A 23,125-nucleotide genomic window follows, 5' to 3' on the forward strand; every position below is an offset into this window, starting at 1 on the left:
CAATGTTGTCGGTATAGTTAATTTTTTTTTTTTACACGGTATGCTAAGAAGCTGGTGAAATTCAGATCCAATCATTTCCGCTGACAGAAGTAGTCGGATTCTTCAAATGGATTTCTTCTTATTGATTTTCGTTATCAATGATTGAGAATAAAAAGGCATTGTCGCTCAGCGGGTGAAAAAAAAAAAAAAAAAAAAAAAGGCTTCGGCTTAAGTGAGTGAGGTATTGCACAAGCTTCTTGGCGTACCGAGCATTACCGAGGAATTTCGAGGGAGCATTGTCAATGACAGCGGCTGTTCTTGAATTATCCACATCGACCGTGAAGTATGTTCGACATTCCCTATCATACGCAGTCCTTGGAAGTGTCGTATAAAGCTACGAGATTGACCGAGTGTGGCACAGTATCGGACCTCCTTTTGCTCCTGCTCCGTATTAACCGTATGCATTGTATGGACTGCCGTTATCTCTTTTAGTTTCCCAACCTTCGTCCCTATCATCGACGTGTTTCTTTCCGAGACATTCTGTGGATTACGTGGGAGCAGGTAAGGGAGTGGTATTTTCTTATGATACTTCTAACGCATAATTTTGAAGCTATGAATATCACTGCCAGTCTACGGCTTTATTTTATATCAAATCTCACCTCCTTTCACTCCTCCTTAATCAATAATTTGAAATTTTTATTCAATATCTTATATCGTTCGAATTATATTAATGCGCTCATGATTGCTTTGCCCAATGCTACGTTCAATGAAAACGAAATTATTATACATACTCATATCAAAGCCACTAATAAATGATTATTTCAATTATTTTTGTCAATGCCGTTGAGCAGATATTTTAGCGCAATTGGACGAGGTCTTTGTTCACACCACTAATACGCCCTAATACAGTAAGAACATTTTCATCTATCTGAAAATTATCATTCACTAGCCCCAGAAATTTATTCCTTTGTTCTCTCGTCTCTACTCCCCATCGTGAAGCATTAACGAAAAGACGAACATCAACGGCCTCTCTCCTGGTTACCGTTCTCTCTATCCTTGGTACAGGAACAACGAGGAGGATGAGGCTCCTAGTGGTACGCGTGCTCGCGTCGGTCCTCCTAGCTATGGCCACCGACTCAATTCCAATGCGCACGGCACGCACGATGATGTCGCTGACGAAGATGTCGGATCTCGAGGGCGCGGCCTCCGGCTACGCTTACGATCAGCGCCAGAGTCTTCCCGTCTCGTACGTACAATATACGAGCCACGGTCCGGGGCCCTACGCCTACACCGACTACGGGCAGTACGATGATGGCCTCGGAGCCCTTGCCCCTTATTATCCACTCGTCCATCATTACGAGAGCCCTTACCAATTGCACGATCGTTTGGACGAGCACCGTCACCAGCAACGCGGTGAAGATGGCTCGTTCGAGGAGGGCGAAGGTAGCGAGCGCCGTGCCGAGGATAATTCCGCGCACGGAGAGCGCGAGGAGAAGGGCTATGGGAGCCAACACGAGTTCGACCGAGGCGAGAACGAGGACCGCGAGGCCGCTCATCAAGAGGGTAAGTACCGCGACGACGATGATGGAATATTGCTCGGATTTGCAGCTCCATAATGACATATTAAATGCGGTGGACTCTTGGGCTTAAAATAAATTTAATTCGCAGGAAGTATTTGCACATGAGTCGAATACAAATAGAATTAAGCGTTTCAGCGTTAATGTAAACTCGTCTTTTTAGTAAATTTGTAGTAGCAATTGTTTCGCAGTAGGAACTGTTTGAACTAAAGCACGATATATTATACGTATGTATATAAAGTCGAGTAATTTAACATTCTGACAATTTCACTTAAAAGAGTAAAAAAATACACTCCTTATACGTGCATTTAACAATGCACACAATCGCACTCCTTTAATGGAACACTAATGTTTTTTACATTCTACGTTTTATGTGGCGATTATTTATCACAATTGTACTATGGACATTAATTTAATATGTTAAATAAAAAATTTATTTTTACTTTTGATTGGATACAATGTACGCGCGAAGAATATAATACGCGTGAAGATCTTTATGTCAGCATAAAATTAAATCGTCGTCAAGTTTAAACGATATTATATTATATTTTTTATGCGGCGCCTAAAATGCTGTGATAGTAACAGATAACTTTTGATCGTTTATTTGAAAAATTTAACCATACATTATTCACTTCATCCAAAGGAATCTGATTAATGCATTCTTTAGAAATTTCACGGTTGTAAATCCCTTTATTTTCTCCGTTCCTACCCACTCCCCCTATCCCTCCGCCATCCCCCCTTCCCCTCCCCCAAACGCCCCCTCCAAAATTCTATCATTATTACGTATAAATCGAGAAAGCTATTATCGCTTGCGGAGTAAGTCGGAAGGTTGAATATTTAAAGAGAAAAAGCTCGCAGCGGTAGACGGGTAAATTATCGCCCAAGCATCGTCCGATCTTGAAAATTCTCGAACGCTTGGAACAGGCGATCGAGTAAAAGCACGGACACGCTGATTAAGCTAATAAAATTTCGAATGAGTCACAGGGGAGTACAAGGAGGAGGCGGGACACGAGGGCGGCCACGACGAGTCCAACTCGGAATACGACGCCCACGACGAGGCTGAGGCGGGCCAGGAGGGAGCGAACTTCGGTAAAAAGGCCTATCGGAAAAAAGGCCACCGTACGTCCGGCTTTCACAACGTTTATCACAAGGACGAGTATAAAAAGGACACGGACTTTTACGACGAGGACCATAATGGCGGGCACTACGAAAATTACGGAGCTTTCGACGCTCATCGTAAGGATGAGGCGGCGGGCTACGAGAAGGGAGGCAAGCACGACTCAGCCTACGATCTCGGGAAACACGGTCAGGAGGGCTACCACAACAAGGGCCTTGAGCACAATCTGCGCAAGGGGCATCAGGGCGCCGAGGGCGAGGACACCTATCGAGAGGAGCACACGGATTATGATAAAAAAGCCGCCAGGCACCACGCAAATCAACACGGCTTCAAGCAAGCTCACGGATACCGATAAGCGCATCCCGACTGCCGGCAACACCGACCTGTACATAGCTTATCAAACACGTCGTCGCTCCTTTCATCCGAATCTTTTTTCTATAATAATGAATAATTGGCGTTTGGCAAGGGTGTTTCGTTCCCGTGGCTTTTACATTGGTCCTTCATCATTAAAAGTGTTTGGAAAATCGTAGAGCGATCTCGTTAAATATTATCATTGAAACCCTTGTAATTACAATTACGACTTTAATCATTTAATACGTACAATTGCTTATTTAGCATAATAAATAAAGTATATTTAAAGTTAGATTTACATTCGATGATATAAGCTCGTATTACATAAGCTTTATTGATTTTCTAATAAGATGAGGCATTATTGAGCGAAATTTTTAAAGCTATAAATCAAATATTATTCCCGAAAGTTAATTTTACGCTTTTAGATTAAAAATCATTTTTAATATTGATATTATAAAGTGAATTTTATTATACTGAAATTAATGAGTACAAAGTTTATATACTTCGAGTGAAAAAAATTAGAAGTTTCTCATTTTCGCATACACGTATAAATATAAATAATTTTCCGTATACGACGATTCATTAAATAATATTTTTTAGGAGAAAAATTTTGAATCATGTCGTGCCTCAGACCGATAGAAATTATTTATTAAATTCCTATTACTTCGCGCTAGATGCGAATGAAAATATTTAATAAAATTTCACGACACTTTAGTTATTCCGTTAAATAGTTTTGTAATGGAGTTGGAAGAATGTAAAAGCACTTTACAAAAATAATGTACAAATATATAATTTTAATATAAATACATACAATATATTCATATTTGCATTTTTCTTGCATATCTTGCTCATAGCATTAATAATCTCCACATTCTCGTTCGTTATTCAAATAGCACATTTGATTATTATCTAAGAACTCATGTTTTTTCTTTTTTTATTTTTTTTATTTTTTATTATTATTATTATTATTATTGTTATTATTATTTATTTATTTATTTATTTATTTATTTATTTATTTCACTTTAATTAAGAAATATTACATGTTTGACGTGCGCGAAGTAGCGTTGTGTATAGTAGTAATGCGGTAACGAATATAAATTACGGACTGATGTTTCTGCAGATTTTGACTACCTGTTGCCAGTTTGTGGCTGTTGGAAGGGTCAGCGTCCATGTAAAACTATATCGAAAAAACTAAAGCAAACTTTGCGCTCCGAAAAGTGGCATTTCGCCGCGGTACAATAAGCTTGAAAGTAGCGAAAACGTAAAGACAAAGAAAAAAAAAGAAAAAAAAGAAAAAAAAGAAAAAAAGAAAAAAGAAAAATACTAAACGCGAATGATAAAGAAAGTTTTTAATGCTCTCACGTAGTTTTACGCTTCAATTATTCATAGGCAAGTTGCGGAAAAATCTCGTGAAAGAGCACCGGCGCATTATACTTTAATAAAGTGGATTTGCATATCGCACATGCATGCACTTTTATTTCTTTCTTCCTTTGCTCCCGCGGACTTCACGGACACGAACGCGCCCACAACTATGTATAGAGTGAAGCGCCGTGCGTTGGAATAAAATTTTGGCGAATTGATTTATATATCTAGTATAAAATTCAAAATTCATCCAATTTTCATTTGAATTAAGGTAATCTAGTCATTCCAGTTGCCTAATCGTAGCGCCCTAACAATCGAAGCTCGCTCTTATCACGTTCACCTCTCTAGCCTAGATCGAGATCTAAATTCCCTCCTTCCGATCGTACCCTTCAAGGATTTAGTTGGTAAGATTTTTTCATTGTGACAATGTGAAATAAAAAGATAGTCGAAGGCATATGGTCTTACTGGGAACCTCGATATCCGTTGATCGATGAAATTGTGACAATGTCGACATTGCCTGTGAAAGCAATTGTGTCGAGAGATGAAAAAACGCTAAGAAAAAATCACCTTCGTCACACATAACACGCACTCTGTGCGAATGTTTTTCTTGTATTTTTCACGGATGCCGCAATTTGCATTTATACGTACTATTTAGCAAGGGAACGACCTTTCATGGCAATTTCACCTAGAAAGGCTCTTTTACGACAAGTATAAAAGCCACGGGCTTTTTCATATGTTCTTGATAGAAAGCTCTTAATCACGCGTGCACTTGTTGTACTACCATTAGCTGTTTCATATTCATTGTCCACTATCTTTCTTCTTTTTTTTTTAACAAGTTTTTAGTAACAAGAAGTTAACCAAGTATATCAGATAAATCACCGTGCATGACATTTTAATAATAGCCCGGGCTGAAATTCCGTTCGATATCGTCGTCTTAATTGACTTCTGGGACATCGAATTATTATCGTCATGGCAATCGTATTTTTAGATTCTACGGCTAAAGTACTACCGATTCTTTTACTCCCGATGCTGTTATCGGCTTTATCTCTAACCAAGGAAATACCGAAATCGCTGGAGCAGCGTAATAAGGAGAACTCGACGAAAGATTTGATAGCGGCGACGAGTTACATCTATAGTAAAAATAACCACGGCCGGGATACTTTTGATCGACCGAGTCCTGCCAGATTTCGAATTATCAATGGACTGAATACAGGTCTAAATTTTCCTAGATTCAACGGACGTTTCCATTTTCCCATTAAATATAGAGCTGGCAATTTTGGTGGAGGTGCGATGCCTAATACTATATAAGACACTTAGAAATATAAACGTGAAGGACACTTGTATTCATTATGACTACGATATAATAATTCTTTTATTGCAAAAGTTGCAGAATAATGTTAAAGAGATTAATGGGGTTTGTTTGTTTGGGGAATTAAGCTGTTATATGCTTACAAGTGGCCTTCATAAATTACACAATTCACAGCGGTGCACTCAATTTGACGAGCACTTAAGTTCTTCTTGTTCAAATTGTAATTAGTGGACGGTGGCATCGATGACATTTCAAGTGGCATTGAAACAGAACGGCTCGGTATGTCTGATGGGATTGGCAAAAAGACTTTTGGCTCGAGGCTCTTGCATGTGAATTCCGATGACATTGATGATTCTACGAGTTACGTAGGTCTGAAACGTTATCATCCATCGGCCTTCGACCTAGACGCCCGCGACGAATCGGACGACCTTCCAGGATTCGACGGCTATCACGATCATTATCACGACCACAAGTACGATAAGGAACATCATCGAAAGGATAAAGAGTATATCGAAGACCAGGGGTCGAGTGGCGAGGAGGAGAGCTCAAAGTCTTATAAGGTACGCCGAGCAATGATCGATATCAATTTACTATCCGTACTACCGCACATAGTTCATAAACAATTATTTCTACTCTTATTATTCATATATTTCAATAATACTTTGCTCGAGTTAGACCATAATAAATGAAATGGATGTATTCGTATGGATACTTGCCAAACCAAAGAAACACGCCAAGCATAAGAAACACAAGAGTACAGAAATAACTGGCAATTATTAAAGACGTTTGATATTTGAAAGGCCGCGGAGGAGTTCGAGAAGGAGGAAAAAAGTAAGAAAGAGGAGGCAGAGAAGTCCGGACTGGTGCGCGAAGAGGCAGCCATAAAAAAGGCTCACGAGGATTTCGAGAAAAAGTACAAAGAGAAGGATGAGTCGGTTAACGCGGCCAAAGGCGAGCACATCGTCCATAACGAGGGTCAGAAAAAGGGCCACAAGACGACGGGATATCACAACGTGTACCACAAGGACGAATATAAGAAGGACACGACGTTCTACGACGACGAGCACGCGGATGAGAAGCAGGAGCACTACAGCCACGAAGATGAGAAACACGCGAGGGGGTCGGGCGAGTATAAAAAAGGAGAGAAGCTCGACACCGCATACGAGCAAGCGGAGAGAGATCGGAAGGGCTTCTTCACGAACGGCCATCAGTACGGAGTGGCGCAGGGACACGACAGGGAGGAGGACCTAAAGGAGTACCAGGAGAAGGAGCACGAGTCGCTCAGCGAAGCCAGGCATAAATCCTCGAGCGAACTCGCTGAGGCCTCCCACTCCCATCATTAGTTTGCCAAACTTACACCTCGACTTTTCTATTTATTTCGTTGTTATGCCTCGCCACATACTTCTTTCCTTATTATTTTTCATCTCTTATTTGAGCACGTTTTTTTTACTCGAATAAACTTGCAATAACCAACCAACATCGTCTTCCTTATTTCAGTTTTTATGCTCCTTTACATCCTGTTGCGTGCAAGCCAAAGTTTAAAACGATCATTACTTTTATTTTTTTATTTTATTTATTTTTATTTATTTTTATTTTATTAGAAATTTTATTTGAAATACGCGGTATTCGCCTACGATGCCCAACAACAAATTCATTATCTTTACGATATTGTCTTAAACAGACTAAGTGTGAAATTGAAATCACAACATTCTAACAATTTTAATATTTGTATTATAAATTTTTTGCTTTACACACGCATCTGGCGTTGATTAATTTTTAAATGAGTTTTTTTCTCAAAAAGATTATAATTAAAAAAAATTTATAATACCGTTTAAGTAAATTGGTTAAGCTTAAGAACAATTTTATACATTTCTAAGAAATCTTTTAAATATATGAAATTTAATATATTTCATATATAAGGTAACTTGTTCATATACCAGACCGTTAACATAAATTTTAAAAGCCCTTCAATGGATATTTCATCTATATATTTTTATAGTTTTTGGAAAACTTATTTAACAATCATAGCATGACATACAAATTTTTTATAATATATTGTCCTTTAAATGCTAGATATTCAGATTTTTCAATATAATTACTTTCACTCGCTGTAATAACTTTTTTTATCAAAATTCAAAAGAATGACGCTGTCATCCTTAAGGTAATTCCATTTAATTTCATTATTAATAAATTTCTAATAATTTTTTTCAAATTATTCAGTTTAAACTTAATTAAATATTACTAAATACATTAAAACGTTTTTAAAATTTAAAAATTTTGAAATCATCCCCAATTATATTATTCATTACATATTTGAGAAAAATATGAATTAATTACACATAATGAATTATTAAATTATATAGGGTCTTCTCGTCTTTTAAATATATTAAAGAATTTTTACTTAAAATAAAAATCAATCTCTAATTAAATTGAGACAGATTTTATTTCGTTCTACCCTTCATACTCGAGTTCAATAAAAATTTGTACAGTAAAAATACGGCAGCTATTTAATTATTCATTCAGCAAATTAGATTAAATATTATTATCAATAAAGAATGTTTTTACTAAACAGGTAAATAAAATTTTTGTTTAATTTCTTAACTTCGCCTTTACGAATTCAATTAATACCATTTTAAATAAACTTTTACTAACTTCAGAATTTCGAAAAAATTTTAATCATTAAAATTTCAAATTTCATAAGACTTTTATAAAAATATTTTCTATAATTTCAATTTTATTTTATAATGAATATAATTAATTAATGCTTTAAATTTCAATAGTGACTATTTAAAAACAATTATAAATTACACATTTAAAAAAAAAATAAAAAATTTATCTCTTAAATTCTTAGCTAAATTAAAAATTTAATTCCAACAATTAATTTATTTATAAATTTAGTCTGAATTAAATTCTTTTACAAAATAACTAGATATAGTAAATTAAAAAAACATTTCATTCTTAATTAATTATAATTAATAATGTTGGAACATTGACTTACATATTAATTATATCTTTTATTGTCGAATAATAAATATTTATTTATTAATTTTAATAAATCCCGAGACAAGCTATATAAAATTCAATTACTTCTTTTTAGCAAATAATGAATTTATTTCACAATAATCAACAAAAATTAATCAATTAATAATATAAGAAATCTAATTTATTATAAAATTTATTATAAAAACAATTTTTTATGCATCAGTACTTATGTATAAATAAAACGAATTACTTATTAATTTTGTATTTATAAGTGAAATATTTTTATAAAACTATATTTTTAATTTTAAATGCACTACCAGTACATTTACTTTATTGCGACTTTCTACAATTTAAATCTAAGTACAGGGCGATTTGTACATGTTTTAAATTAATTTTCAATTCAATTAAGCAATAAAATTTACTAATAAATTCTATTTCACATTAATATTAAAATTAAGAATTTAATTTGATAATTAATCTAACTCTTCATTATTCTTACTTATTAATATAAATTATATTTTTCGTAACAATTATTATAAAAAATATTAGTCGCATTTTTATATAACAACTTTAATATGAACATACATATACTTAAAATCAAGTTTGCCCGATCGTGGATTATCATTTATTCCGCAAATTTCTTAATATTCAACAAGACACCGCGATAATTTATATATTTTTTATAATTTACTTTTTACTAAATCTTTAAAATGAAAATTATAGGGTATCTAACCCTTGTTTTTTCCTTCATCTTATTAATTAATAATTAGTTAAAATTACAATTTTTTCATAAAAATTTATTTTATCATACATTTTATATTAAAATATGTAATAATTTAATAACTATTATAAATACAATTGAATTCATTTATATTATTATGTTTAACCGTTATTGCTAGCATAAATTTTCAATAAAACTTTAAAACATTTCTAGTTATTAATGATTAGTATTAATAAAATTATCTCATAATCATCAATAAATTATTAAAATTTAATTTTTTAAAAAAATTTATATCAAATTAATTTTTAAAGTTTTAAAGTTAATAATTAAAAGTTATAGTTAAAAATTATCATTTTTTTTTAATGCAAATGGCTTATTTAAAATAAAATGTTTAAAGATATCAGAGAGTATATTTAGATAATGAACATAATAATTTAAATTAATCTATGTTTAATTTTTGAAATAAATCAATATTTTCATAACTTATTATCCGATCGTAAATCTAATAACATGTAATAAAAATTTTGAATTATATAAATAAAATTTACATGTATATAATTTTCAATAATAATTAATTTTATTATAATATATATATATATATATATATACTGGACTTTTAATGCTGTTCTATTTATAGTTTAGTTAGTCATTTTATCTTTCTTTTGCTTTCGGCCATAATTTATAAAATATTTTGATGTAATTTAATAAAATTTAACACTATTATAATGAAAATTTTAATAAAAAGTTTTGTTTAGAAATTAAGTAATACGTATTATTTCATTGGCGTTATAACTTGTAATTAACAAGTTTTAATATCTCAGATACTTTGTACCATCGATAAAATTGAGTTTTTATTATTATTATTATTATATGATTATATATATATATATATATATATTTATATATATAAGAATAAAAGAATAATGAAATAAAAATTCTAATTTGTCTTAAAATACTTTATGTAAAATTTCTATGTATCAACGTAAGTATGAGCGAGAAGTTAGTTTAAGTTGAACGAATGTTCTTCTCAAGAATATTATCTTACTTCTATCGTCAAAATGAAATTCGATATTGTTTGATCGATTGAAAACGTTATTATGATTCTAAATAATAGTAGGTGCAATTTTTATAGGGTTGATTGATTGTAACCTTTAAATTGCTAGAGACGTTAATAAGAGACTGAAGGTGGTGAGGCGCGGCGAGACGAGGCGAGGCGAGGCGAGGCGAGGCGAGGCGAGGCGATGCCCGATTAACGAAAGTCGATCGCCTCGTAGTAGTTCTCGACATAATTCACGCAATTTTCCAACCGGTTGGACGTTTAGACACATTGATTGGCAGAAGCATTTTGGAGAAACGAAACGAAGAAGTGAAGAAACACCAAGGATGGTTATAGATAAAGTGGGAGAAAACATTAAACGAACAGAAAAGTGGTCGTTTCAATGTATAGTAATAATAAGAAAAGTCTCTTAGCTTAGAACATAAAACTTTCCTCATAATTTAAACGATATTTCAATTTATTAACTATACAAATGCATTACCCGCTTAGATGGTATATATTGCTTCGATACCGTGAAGAATTAAATTTTCAAATTTTAAAAATTTATAGAGTACTTGTTAGTTTCTCGGTATTATCTTATAACTATATTTTCATATTCATTAAATACGCGGATGTTATTGTTGTATGAATTTTCTTAATTGCATATACTAAAAAAGTCTTTTATAATCATAAATTTTTCTTGGTAAAATGTGCATTAATCAAATATCATAAGAACGTAAATAAGACATACGTAATTATTATTCATAATTTGTTATGGTTACGCCAAAAAAAGCATTGATTTTATGAAACTCACAAATATCAATTAGAAGTTGATTAATTTTTGTACCGTAGCTCGTGATATGATACAGTTTTATAGCGTGACGAAATCTGATATAGTCTTATGGCGTTTTGAAATATGAAATAAGAAAGTTGGAAGTTGATAAAAATAATGAAAAATTAGCATTTTATAAGCATTGAATTGTTTTCTACTTTTAATATCATTAGTATATCGTTTGTGTTTAATAATAAAAATAAAAATAAAAATTTTAATTTATAAAATCTATAATTATTTATTTGTTGTAATAATTAATTGCGTTGCTTATGTTATTAATTAAGGCGCGATTCCTAGTCCGTTGCTATCCTATACATTCATTAGAATGGGAAACAAAACATTTCCGTAAATTAAAAATGTACATTGTATTTAGGCTGTAATTTTATTTGAAAACCCCCATGGGATTTACCTCGCTGACCTGTAATCATTTACTTGCAATAAAAATAGTCTATCAAAATCTAAACAATCATCTAAAATCAATAAGTGCTTGTAGGTGTTAATGCTTATAGTAATTCTCGCTTATGTCCAAAATGAAATTTCACATCGTTTGTACTGTAGTTATAAAAGTAAGTGCTTCGACAATGAGAGGTGTAACGTTAGAGTAGATTAGAAGAGGACGGATTTCACGAACAGCCTGCATCCGTATGAGATTAGCTGACACACCAGCTGGATGTTATGTTAAATTGAATAGGAATTCCTTCGAGTATAAAGTTTGCTAGCTTCCGACATAACTTACTCCCGGAAACTTGAGTCTGAATTCAGCGAGTACTCACTCCATGGCATGTGCCTCTTTACGTTAAGAGTCAACTGTCTCTACTCTGCCGAAATGGCGACCACGCGTACTTGGCACTTCCATTCACTAACTGATTATGTGTATTACGAAATTTTGATTTAATCGTTGTATTTAATAAATGCGATAAAACTTCATGGTATTTATGCAATTTATTAATACGTAATTATAAACGAAAGCTTCAATTACAGAAGAATCACCAATAAAAAAGTAATTTTAGCTTATGCAACAATTTATTTTGTATATAAATTATTCGCTCTTTCAAGCATTTATTTAATTTAATAACGTTTAATTTGCTTATCAAAAAACATTAATTTTTAATTAAGCACTTGATAGTGCACGTAGTCCTTTAAATTTATTTATTAAACAACGTTATAATGACATTTTTATCGTTATCTTCAAGTACCGTACAGAGAGAACAATCTTTAATTAGTTACACAAGAAAAATGTATAAAATTTATATCCGTAAATAGCATTAAATTATTAAGGCTAATAGGATAATATTAATACTATTTTTTTTTTTTTTTTATCATTAATCTATATGAACAATAATAAATAAATATAAGGTGATAACGGATTGAGCGTTATTAATACACTAATAAATAATTTATTACATTATAATTTATTTAAAAATTGATTTTAATAAATGAAACTACCTCTGTAATATGATAGATTAATCATATTTTTGCCTAAAGATAATCAAAACGTATAGCGTGGATATTTACAAGACTTTTACTTACAAGCGAAATAATAAATTATCGCAAAATTAGTCGCAAAAGTAGGGTGACCTGCTATCTTTCTATCATTGATCGAGTTTTATCAAAAGATGTTGAAGTTGAATTTTTTTTACTATCGAGTTTGTTTGAATAAGAAAAAGTCAGAACTGCCGAAAATGGAATACGTAATCGAGCTAATATTTAAACTATTAAAAAATAATACTTTTATTATTAAAAAAAAAAAAAAAATCAGTCCACTTTGTAACGGTACAATGGGATAAATATCCAAATAAATAAACAAAATTTAAGAATACATTCAAATAAAATGTAGTATTACAATTATAAGTAATACGAAATTTTGGGACATACTGTGATCGTATATCTGTTGACTTAGAATGCAATATATTTCCATTTAATTTAATTTTCATGTATTTAAAGTATGTTAGCGCGGATCCGTAATTAAATTTTGTAGTAAGTTCAATAAGGCCACACATTTATAGAAATTGCATAATCATTAATATTTTATTATACAATGTATATATTATTTAAAATTCTATTATTAGTAATGACTTTTTGTGGTATGAGCATATACATTTTACAAGATATAAGATAAGATATTTATGAATATACATATATATATATATATATGGATATTTCTGTTTTTATATCGAATAAAATCGATTGGAGAACTGAAAATAATTGATAATAGAAATTAAAATAAACTTCAGAATAAGAACATATGATGAATAGTGTGATGAATAATATATATATATATATATATATATATATATATATATATATATATATATATATATGTATATATTTAAAAGCAAGTATTAGTAATCAGAAAGTTATATTAAATTGTATGCGAACATAGAAAATCCTACATAAACATATCTGATATGATAAACTTTATAAATATGTGACTGTATATATCTGCACACTACCATATTTATGTTATGTATCTAAATAAGAAAGATAATGTACGATTTTATACGGTTATATTTTATGTGTGTGCAAATATTTAGGTATGCGACATTGTAAATAAGCAAATATGACCATTCAGTTCTTGCTACAAGTTATAAAATTTATGCTGAAAGACAATATGAATCGATAGCATAATTCTAGGCTTTATAAAGATAGATTCATGATTTTCGTAATTAGAATAATTTTTATTGTCCCGAGGCTGTATATATATTGTCTGATTAGAAAATCCCAATTGTTGAAAATCAATGAATCATTCTTTATTTATAACTCCATTGTTTTTAAGGTAATAACAACTTTGTTACATTACATGCAATATTATACTTTATAAATATATTTAGAATTGATGCGAAGTTGAAACTTCTAATATACTTTAAGATAAAGTTTTCTATTTATGTTTCTATTTATTTGTTGCCCACTTATTTATTTATTCATTTATCGATCTAACAACATTTGAAATAAACATAAAGTTGTCTGTAAAGAATTGTTAAAGAATTAAAATTATTTGAATTTATTTAATTTATATTATGCTTATTTAAACGTAAATTGGCTTATTTTAGTCCAAATATTATTTTATTTCTTCTTCAGGCACTTTTTATACAATGAATTATGTATATTAAAGGATTTTTTTATTTAACATTCGATACAACTAGCATTATTTCTTAGTTTCTCTATCTTAAATTCTGTACCGCATTAATCATTTTGCATAGATTAATTTTTGTTTCTTCGTTTGATACTACATTATTACAATTCATTTTAATTTTTAAAATAAATTTCTTCCTAGTTATTTTCATCTAACAATTACACTTTTTATAAAATTAATCATCAAATGGAATCTCGAAAATTATTTTATTTATTCTTGTATAATTTCCATTGTGATTAATATCTGAATTAAATTAATAATTGCGATGAAATTCATTTTATTGATTGAATATTTTATTCTTAAAATACGCTTTACACAGTGTCGTAGCTTTTCGAATAAGATTATATTTACGTAGTTTCGTGTTTTCAGATGATTTAGTTGAAATCAATAGTTGTATGAAGCCAAGCTATTTTATGGACCTAGTGTATAATGTTTTGATATTATTTATTTACTATAATAGTAATACGGAAAATAAAACTGAAAATTTTCAGCTAATGAAAACTTTTATATGCAAATTGCTGTAAATATAATCTTTAAAAATTATTACAATTGAGATTTAAACTTAGTAGGATATATGCAAAGCATTTACATAAATTCATCAATTTAATTGGTTAGGGGACGGGAAACACTATTCTGATAGAATTAATTCAAACCAATTTGGCCATGGAAAATAAAATCTTTTGGCGAAACGTGCGGCTGTCGTTATAAGGCGGTTTGGCCGCGATGAATAGGGAAGGCTATTTCATGTAGTCGAGGCGTTACGTGTATGTCTGTCTCCGTCTGGGCATAACCAACGAAACTCTTTAACTAGATACCGATAAGATATTGTAACAGACAATTGATAAGTGAAATAATTATTTAGCGATGACGAGTAAAATCTTTCACCAGAACAATTATACGTATTTATTGAAAAAGAGATTAGAAAACGTATATAACATACTAATAAGTAGAGAAGAGTCGCAATTTGATTCAATTTACTTAGACTCCTTGTCAAAGGTTATAAATAATAAATCATCTTCGCAACATTATTGAAATTAGTAATTTATCTAATTAATGGAATTTTATTCGTTACTACTTATGTAAATAATGAAAATATTTATGAATCCGATTTTTTTATTATGCGTAGCTAATCATTCATTTATAATTTCTATACTACAGTATATTATATTAGCATTCTAGTTCTAGTAATTGGAAAAAATAGGTTAATTTTTGTCCCAATGAGTAACTTGGTAATGTGTTATTAAAATTTCTCATAACTATACTAATACTTAATAAGCTTTAAAATTCTAAATAAATAAATTTTTTTTTCCTTAGAATATTTACAGCTATTTGACAAATTAAAATTAGATCAAAAGCTTAGTTATTGTTTTAGCTATATTATATAAGAAATTTAAATAGAAATGAAGGAAATGTTGGAAACAACTTTGTAATGGAATTTCGAAGTTTTTTAATCCTTTATTTCATTTTTTTATTGCCTTAATGAATATTTCTATAAATCACAGTTACAAATATATTATATTAAATAAGATTTAAATTTTTATTACTATGACATTTGTGGTAAAATATTAAATAAAACATCTAATAATAATCATAATTAATACGAGAATGTAATAATACGTATTTATGTATGAGAAGTCATTAAAAAGAATGTTAATGTTAAAATTAATAATATATATTATGTCATTTTTTAAATATCGCATCTTTGAAAAATTTATAACTTACATGAATAAGTGTTTAAAATTTTTTATAAGGAGAACTATAATATTCAATATATATATATATATATATATAAGATGTTTCAATCCAATCTTCATTTATTCCATTTATAATATTTCCAGATATTAATTTTATGATTGCGTACTTCGATTATTACATATGTAGAAAAACGATAAGTTAATTATTGTAGAGCTTTGGTATCGAATTTAATGAAATACTAAATAATATTGCTGCATGAATTTTTGTTATATTCGGAATGAATAATATGAAATACTTAATTGTTAAAAATTCATTTTGTTATAAATAATATAATTTAACATTATTTATATTTATATGTATAATAGATTTGTCTAAGAATTTAAAAAAATACTTTACATATATGCTAGATCAATCATTATATTTAACTGTTTTTTTAATCTAGAAAGTTATACATTTAAATATTAGAATACTGCATTATAGAATCTTGATTATGATATTAAGATTTTTTAAAGCGCTTCATAAATATAATAAAATTGAACAAAATTCATTTAATTATTGATTTTTTCTAAAATATAATTAAAATGAAGAATTAAAATGTCTATTATACGAATATGAAAATTTAGTTTGCATAAATTTAATTTTAAATACTTTTTTCATTTTATTTTAGTATGAAAAATTTAATATAATTAAAAAACATTATAAAGAACTTTGTTCTACTTTTTCGAAGCGCTTTAGAAATGTAAAATTGATCTTATTGATATACGATAAGTTGTTTTTTGCAACAAAAACCAATAAATTTCTGTAGTTATTACAAAAGAGGAAAAATATTTTAAGAGTAAAAAGAGAAATTTTTTTTAATAGTAAATTAATATTGATTTTTAATTTCTTGAATTTTGTTTTTTGATAAATAAGTTTTCTATCATTAAATTTGTCGTCTCATTAATAGAAAATAGAATTAACACAGATTCATAATATAAATACAATTTTATTTATACTGAAAAGATAACGAGGAAATGTTTGTAAATATTATAATCATTAAATATGTGACCCGTGACTCGCATATTTTTAATATTATATATATATATATATATATATATGATATTTCATATTATAAATAATTTTAATCTTTACTAAAGAATAAACTTACTAAAGAATCGTATAATAAAAATTGAAACCGAGATGCGATGGTTTAATGAAGTGTTGAAATATTTATTGAGATGTGCTTACAACCAGAAATATCATATTTATTTTGCAGTATATGTGTATGAAGATTTTTGTATTTTTCGATTGTGATGAAAATTTAAATCCATCGTCAACTCAGATCAGACTCAGTTAAAGATTTATCTACTCGTAATCGTTACATTATCAAAGGATTTGATTGCTTTCGCGTTAAATAAATGAAAATTTCATTGCTTTACGACACAGAACGTGTTCACATGGTTCCTTTCATTTTCACGTGCAGTGAAGTATATCGTACAGTCATGGTAACACGTTAAGGGAGTCTCAAGAAGAATTCTTACGTCGGTTGAATTGCACTTGAGAATCGAGGTGAAACAGCGAAAGGGCGGAAAAGGAGAAAGGAAAGCAAAGAATGGAAGGGAAGAGAAAAGAGTGCGGCAATTCAGTAGCGGGAAAGGAAGATAAAATAATGGCGTAGAGAAGTGAGATAAAGTAAAAGGAGAGGCGCACAATAAAGAGAATGGTGGAAGGGGACTAAAAAGAAACAAACGACTGAAGTTTTCTACTCACTGGGGAATGGTGGTAAGGCAAACAAATCGATGTGCAAGTGCATTTCTTGATTTCATTCCTGCGTATTTGAGATCGAGCTCAATCTTCTGCTCGTAATGTTGTCTATTCTCATATGTATTCTTTTCTCTGTCTACGTCTATCTTCTTTTTTAGGCTTTTTTAGGTTATTCTGCAATTTGTCAATCACATTGGGTGTTTTCTCACGTCTTCGTACATTTCCTCATTTCTGTTTGTTACTTTAGTTTTATTGCCTTATCATTCAGTATGGATAAATGGACTTTCAAAAGGAGGTATAGTTAATTTTAATGATTTAAACACAATTTTGTTTTGTTTTGTTTTTTGTTTTTTTTTGTTTTTTTGTTTTTTTTTTTTGTTATGTAAATACATAGGTAATTGTGCAGATACGTCAAGTGTTTTGATGATCGACGGACATTTATATTATACAATTTCTTATCTTGTCCGAACATCATTTGACATGAAGTACACAAGTGTGTCATAGAATATATCTGCAGATGTTTGTTTCTGTGTCATGATGAGTTGGACACTCGACTCACGCTCAAAGCATTTAATTGAGTGAGTGGAGAAAAGGAGAAGGGAATGTACGCGCATTCAGGTTATCGCGCTACTTCGGCAGTCGACGCCGGTACGAGTCAGACTTCGTGATAAAATTTTTCGAAGAAACGATCCTTTCCTCATTTAATTGATTGCCATCGTTACAATATCATTACAATTACAATTATTGAGCAATTATTACTTCAATAAACTCTGGCTTTATGCACTATTGTTTTATTTATACGAATTATAGAGTGAAATACAGTGAGTGTCGAATAGTCGGTGTGATATGCTTAGAATCTATTCTGTCGGCGTGGTACGTCATTGATAATCTATGAAATTACAAAATTCTGTTATATTAAATATGTTAAGTATAAGTGTATGTTACTTGTCATATTGCCATAATATGTGAAGGAAATTTTACAATCAAGAAAACGTAATTCAGTCAAGCATACGTAATTCTATGATTATTCTATAATAGCATTTTTGTCGATAAAAAAATTCGTAAGGTATTTAAAATGGAAATGGAACGGTCTTGCACGTTTGATGAATTGAACTTTGATGAAGCATGTGTAATATTAAAAAGCAATATAAATTTACCAAATTTATGGTTGTATACGTTATCATCCGATTGTATTAAGGTAGGTAATGATGAAACGTTAATGTTTTAGTAAAAAAAAAAAAAAAAAAAAAAAAAAAAAAAAAAAAAAAAAAAAAAAAAAAAACCCCAATTATATAAGTGATAACACGTGCTTTATCTCTATTCCAATAATTAGTGTCCTTACAGTAGAGCCGCTATGATAGAATCTGAAATAATTAGTATGAAAGTTAAAAGCGCGAGATCGCAGTATTGGCGAATTATTGAAACGGATAAGCATGAAGAATACATTCCAGCTTGGGATGAAAAGTATGATTACCATCATTCGGTTACTATAATTTTTATTTTCAATTTAATATTTATTTTTTAGTGGATTATACTGCCAACTCTCTCCAAATATTGGTGAGTTTGGTATTTATGAATTAACTGTCGACTACAATAACAGTTATAGCTTTGTTGCCAATAAGCAACCAGTTAATTCTCATTTACGTAAGTACATTTTCGTATGTGAAAAATTAATTATATTAACTATATAAAAGCAGTACAGCGAACGGAAAGAAAAATAAACTTCATTCAAATTTTTACGATTAAAATCTTATTTATTATGTACTTAAAATTTAATTGTGTTAGGAAGGAAAGGGACCTTTTCTTTTTTTAAATAAAAGTTCCTTTTATTTTAGCTCTGGTTATTATTTTGGGCTTGATTGCGTTATTTCTGTGCGTCTTATCGATCCTAAAAATAATTTTCAACTGCGTAAAAAGATGTCGATCAAAGGATGTGCAAATTGAGACGGTAGAAAGTTCATCGTCGAAGCCAAGATTACGGTCGCTCGATACCGTGAGAGGGTAATAATATCCACGTCCTAATGCCGATTGCAAAAATTTTTCACTAATCCTACAAATTATTTCTAGGATGAGCATCCTCCTAATGATTTTCGTAAATAATGGCGCCGGAGGTTACGTGTTCCTCGAGCACGCCACTTGGAACGGCCTCTTCGTTGGAGATTTAGTATTTCCCTGCTTCTTGTGGATCATGGGTGTGTGCATTCCCTTATCCATTTCCTCGCAACTCACTCGTGGGACCTCGAGGTTCTCCATCTGCTGTGCGATCGTCAAGGTGATTCGTTTTGGAACTTTCTTTTTGTACAACATGTACTTTCATTTTTCCTTCCTCTAACTCCCCTGCCGTACAATTTTTCTTTGTCTTTCATATTGCCTGTACACACAGCATTTGTACATTGTTCCCGTTCTCTTGTTAGCTATCGCGACACTTGAAATTTCCTTGATATTTACATTATTTCCTTCTTTTCAGCGAAGCTTTTATTTATTTTTCATTGGAATTTCTTTAAATACACTTGGAGGAAAAAATCAACTCGAGAGTATTCGGATCTTCGGGGTTTTACAAAGATTCAGCGTGTGTTATTTAGTAACTGCAATGATTTACCTTTTGCTAGTTTCACCGTGTACTGTAGTTTCAAAGGTAGAATTCATTTAATAATGAACTAAAGCATTACGATGCATTTTATTGACTTGAAAATTATTTTACAGCATTTAGGATCAAAAGTTGTATATGAAATACTTATTTTAATGCCACAGTGGATTATTGCATTTTTTATTCTTCTGGCTCATTGTGTTATTATCTTCTTACTACCAGTTCCAGATTGTCCAAAGTATGTGCACATTTTGTATCTGTAATCAATACTAGATTCGTTTGATCCTTATGGAGTATATTCGAATGATTATTATTTTTAATATTCACGTTGATTTATTAGCTACCTTTTAAAAATACCTGAATATAATCACACGTTTCCATTACTTATAAGATTAGCATGATTTTTAGAATACTCACGTGAGGTATAGTAAATACGTTAGAAATATATCTTCATTTGCAAAATAGAATTTTACTCTATAAAATTGTGGAACAACGTTATTCCCATTTTGTTGGTGGCTCAAAAAGTCGGAGGAACAAAAAAGTCACTCTATTGCTAATAAATATTGAGCTTCATACACTCTCCGAGAGAATTGCCATTAAATTTACGTATCCGATGATTATTCAAATATTAAGAAATTTATAAACGATGTGAATGTCGATTTAAACTTCATTCTGCTTGATATACATTCTAAACTTTTCTATTTACCAATAGCTCATTCGTATTTTAAAAATTATTTATAATTTATAATGCGTAAAAATCATAATGATAAATTAACAATTTCAATTTTTTGCGATAAAATTTGATTTGAAATAAATTATCATTTCATATTGTGCTCATTGTTTATAATAATAACGTATTATAAAATTCTGTTGGCATGCTTTATAGAGGTTATCTTGGACCTGGGGGTCGTCATGACGCTGGTAAATATTGGAATTGCGTTGGTGGTGCAGCGGGTTACGTGGATAAAGTTTTACTGGGCGTAAACCATATTTATCAATTTCCTACTGCAAATAGCGTATACGGATCTGGCCCATTTGATCCTGAAGGGGTCTTAGGTTTGCGTTGTTATCTCAATAAATTGTATAGAAAATTTCACGTGCATATTAGTTAAGTATTAATTGAAAAACAATGTAACGTTGTTTCAGGTTGTTTAACATCGATATTTCAGGTGTTTCTGGGCATACAGGCTGGTCAAATATTATGCCATTATGAAGACTGGAAAAATCGAATTGCAAGATGGTTAGTGTGGGCTTTGATATTCGGCGTTATTGGCTTATCACTTCATTTCACAGAAATCATCCCTGTTAATAAAAACTTATGGTATTGTTTTGACTATGGTATTCCTTTAAATTGTATAAAATAATTTGATTAAGTTGAAAGCATACATGCATACATACACACATACATAAACATCAAAAAAAAAAAAAAAAAAAAAAAAAAAAAAAAAATAAAAAAAAAAACTCACGCACGCACATACACGCGCATACACGCACACAAAATATGTGCAGGTCAGTCTCATTCGTTATGGTAACTACAAGTTTTTCCTTGGGATTACTCTCAGCCTGTTATTTTCTTGTCGATGTCATTGGCGTTTGGGAAGGTGGACCTTTCAGAATTCCAGGTTATGCGACACAACAAATGATTAATATAATATCATCGATGGCTTTTGCAGCAAATAAAAATAGTCTCTCCTTATAGGTATGAATGCTCTTGTGATGTATATCGGTCATCAAGTTTTCTACGAAATGTTTCCTTTCCATTGGAGAATTGGCAAAATGAATACGCATAGCTGGTTAATGGCCGAGTCCTTGTGGTGCATTGTACTTTGGACCTGCATAGCTTATACTCTTCATTGGAAAAAATTGTACGTAACATTATGAGCAAATAGAATTCTAAACGAGTTTATTAAAACAACGGAATGATAGTCAAATACTTATGTAAAATGTTCTTCACATCAGACTTTTATATGTGCGATTGTGAATGAGGGCAATAAAGAAGGAAGAAAAGAATTTTCCCGAATATTATTTTTCCAGCTGAAAGCGAGACGAAATTTCAATTACAGTTTAGTGGAATCTCAGCATTACGTACTCCGGTTTGCTTAATTGCGAAATTCGAGAGATCGGTAAGCGGCAAAGAAGAAAGATTAGGAGAACAAAGGCGAACTCGAAAGAGGGTCGTACTTATAATAGAATATGTTCTAAGGGCAACGATGGGGAAAAGTAGTTAGTTGACTAGAGGACGATTACCAGCGTATTGTCGTAATTTTTTTGCACAAGTCGTCGCGGAGTGGCAGGGATGAGAAGGTGCGCCGGAGCTCCAAGTGGGGTGGTAGAGTAGCGCAGGCTAGCGCAGAGACTCGAGAGGCAAGAAGGTTTGAGGTCGCGGATGGGATTGAGCGAGGAGGGGGTACAAGCCACGCGGAGAGAGTCGAGTGCCCGCGGGATATTCCTCCGTCTCGTCGTCACCCAGGCAAAACTCTCGGGCGAGCACTTTCGTTAATTAAATGCCGTTGTTCGGTTCAGCCGGTTGCTTTTTAATCGAGTTATCGTTTAAGCTGCGAAAGCGCCGCCACCCCTCTAACCCCCATCGCCACCATCGCCACCATCGCCAACCATCGCCCCCTACCACCCCGACAAAAGGCATCGGTTAGCGCGGTGGGAGAGGATACGGGGTCCGGCGAGCGAGGAGAAGGACGTCGGC

The 23,125-nt window shown here is 31.1% G+C and overlaps 2 protein-coding genes across 2 annotated transcripts; both read left to right on the top strand.

Annotated features, from left to right (window-relative positions):
- The first annotated feature begins 796 nt into the window (after window positions 1–796).
- Window positions 797–3,227, top strand: LOC105365076 (protein argonaute-2-like). The gene is made up of 2 exons (XM_011503160.1): window positions 797–1,542; window positions 2,541–3,227. The coding sequence occupies exons 1-2, from the start codon at window positions 1,059–1,061 to the stop codon at window positions 3,026–3,028; spliced, it is 972 nt and encodes a 323-aa protein (XP_011501462.1). The 5' UTR covers window positions 797–1,058; the 3' UTR covers window positions 3,029–3,227.
- A 15,473-nt stretch (window positions 3,228–18,700) lies between these two features.
- Window positions 18,701–22,421, top strand: LOC105365077 (heparan-alpha-glucosaminide N-acetyltransferase). The gene is made up of 11 exons (XM_011503161.1): window positions 18,701–19,035; window positions 19,171–19,301; window positions 19,363–19,481; window positions 19,673–19,838; window positions 19,905–20,109; window positions 20,305–20,460; window positions 20,541–20,662; window positions 21,311–21,480; window positions 21,571–21,745; window positions 21,934–22,046; window positions 22,124–22,421. Exons 1-11 carry the CDS (start codon window positions 18,913–18,915, stop codon window positions 22,303–22,305), a joined length of 1,662 nt encoding a protein of 553 aa, XP_011501463.1. The 5' UTR covers window positions 18,701–18,912; the 3' UTR covers window positions 22,306–22,421.
- Window positions 22,422–23,125: the final 704 nt, after the last annotated feature.

This window comes from Ceratosolen solmsi, unplaced genomic scaffold (genome assembly GCF_000503995.2).
Source record: "Ceratosolen solmsi marchali unplaced genomic scaffold, CerSol_1.0 scaffold45, whole genome shotgun sequence".
In the NCBI taxonomy this organism is placed as follows: Eukaryota; Metazoa; Arthropoda; class Insecta; order Hymenoptera; family Agaonidae; genus Ceratosolen; species Ceratosolen solmsi.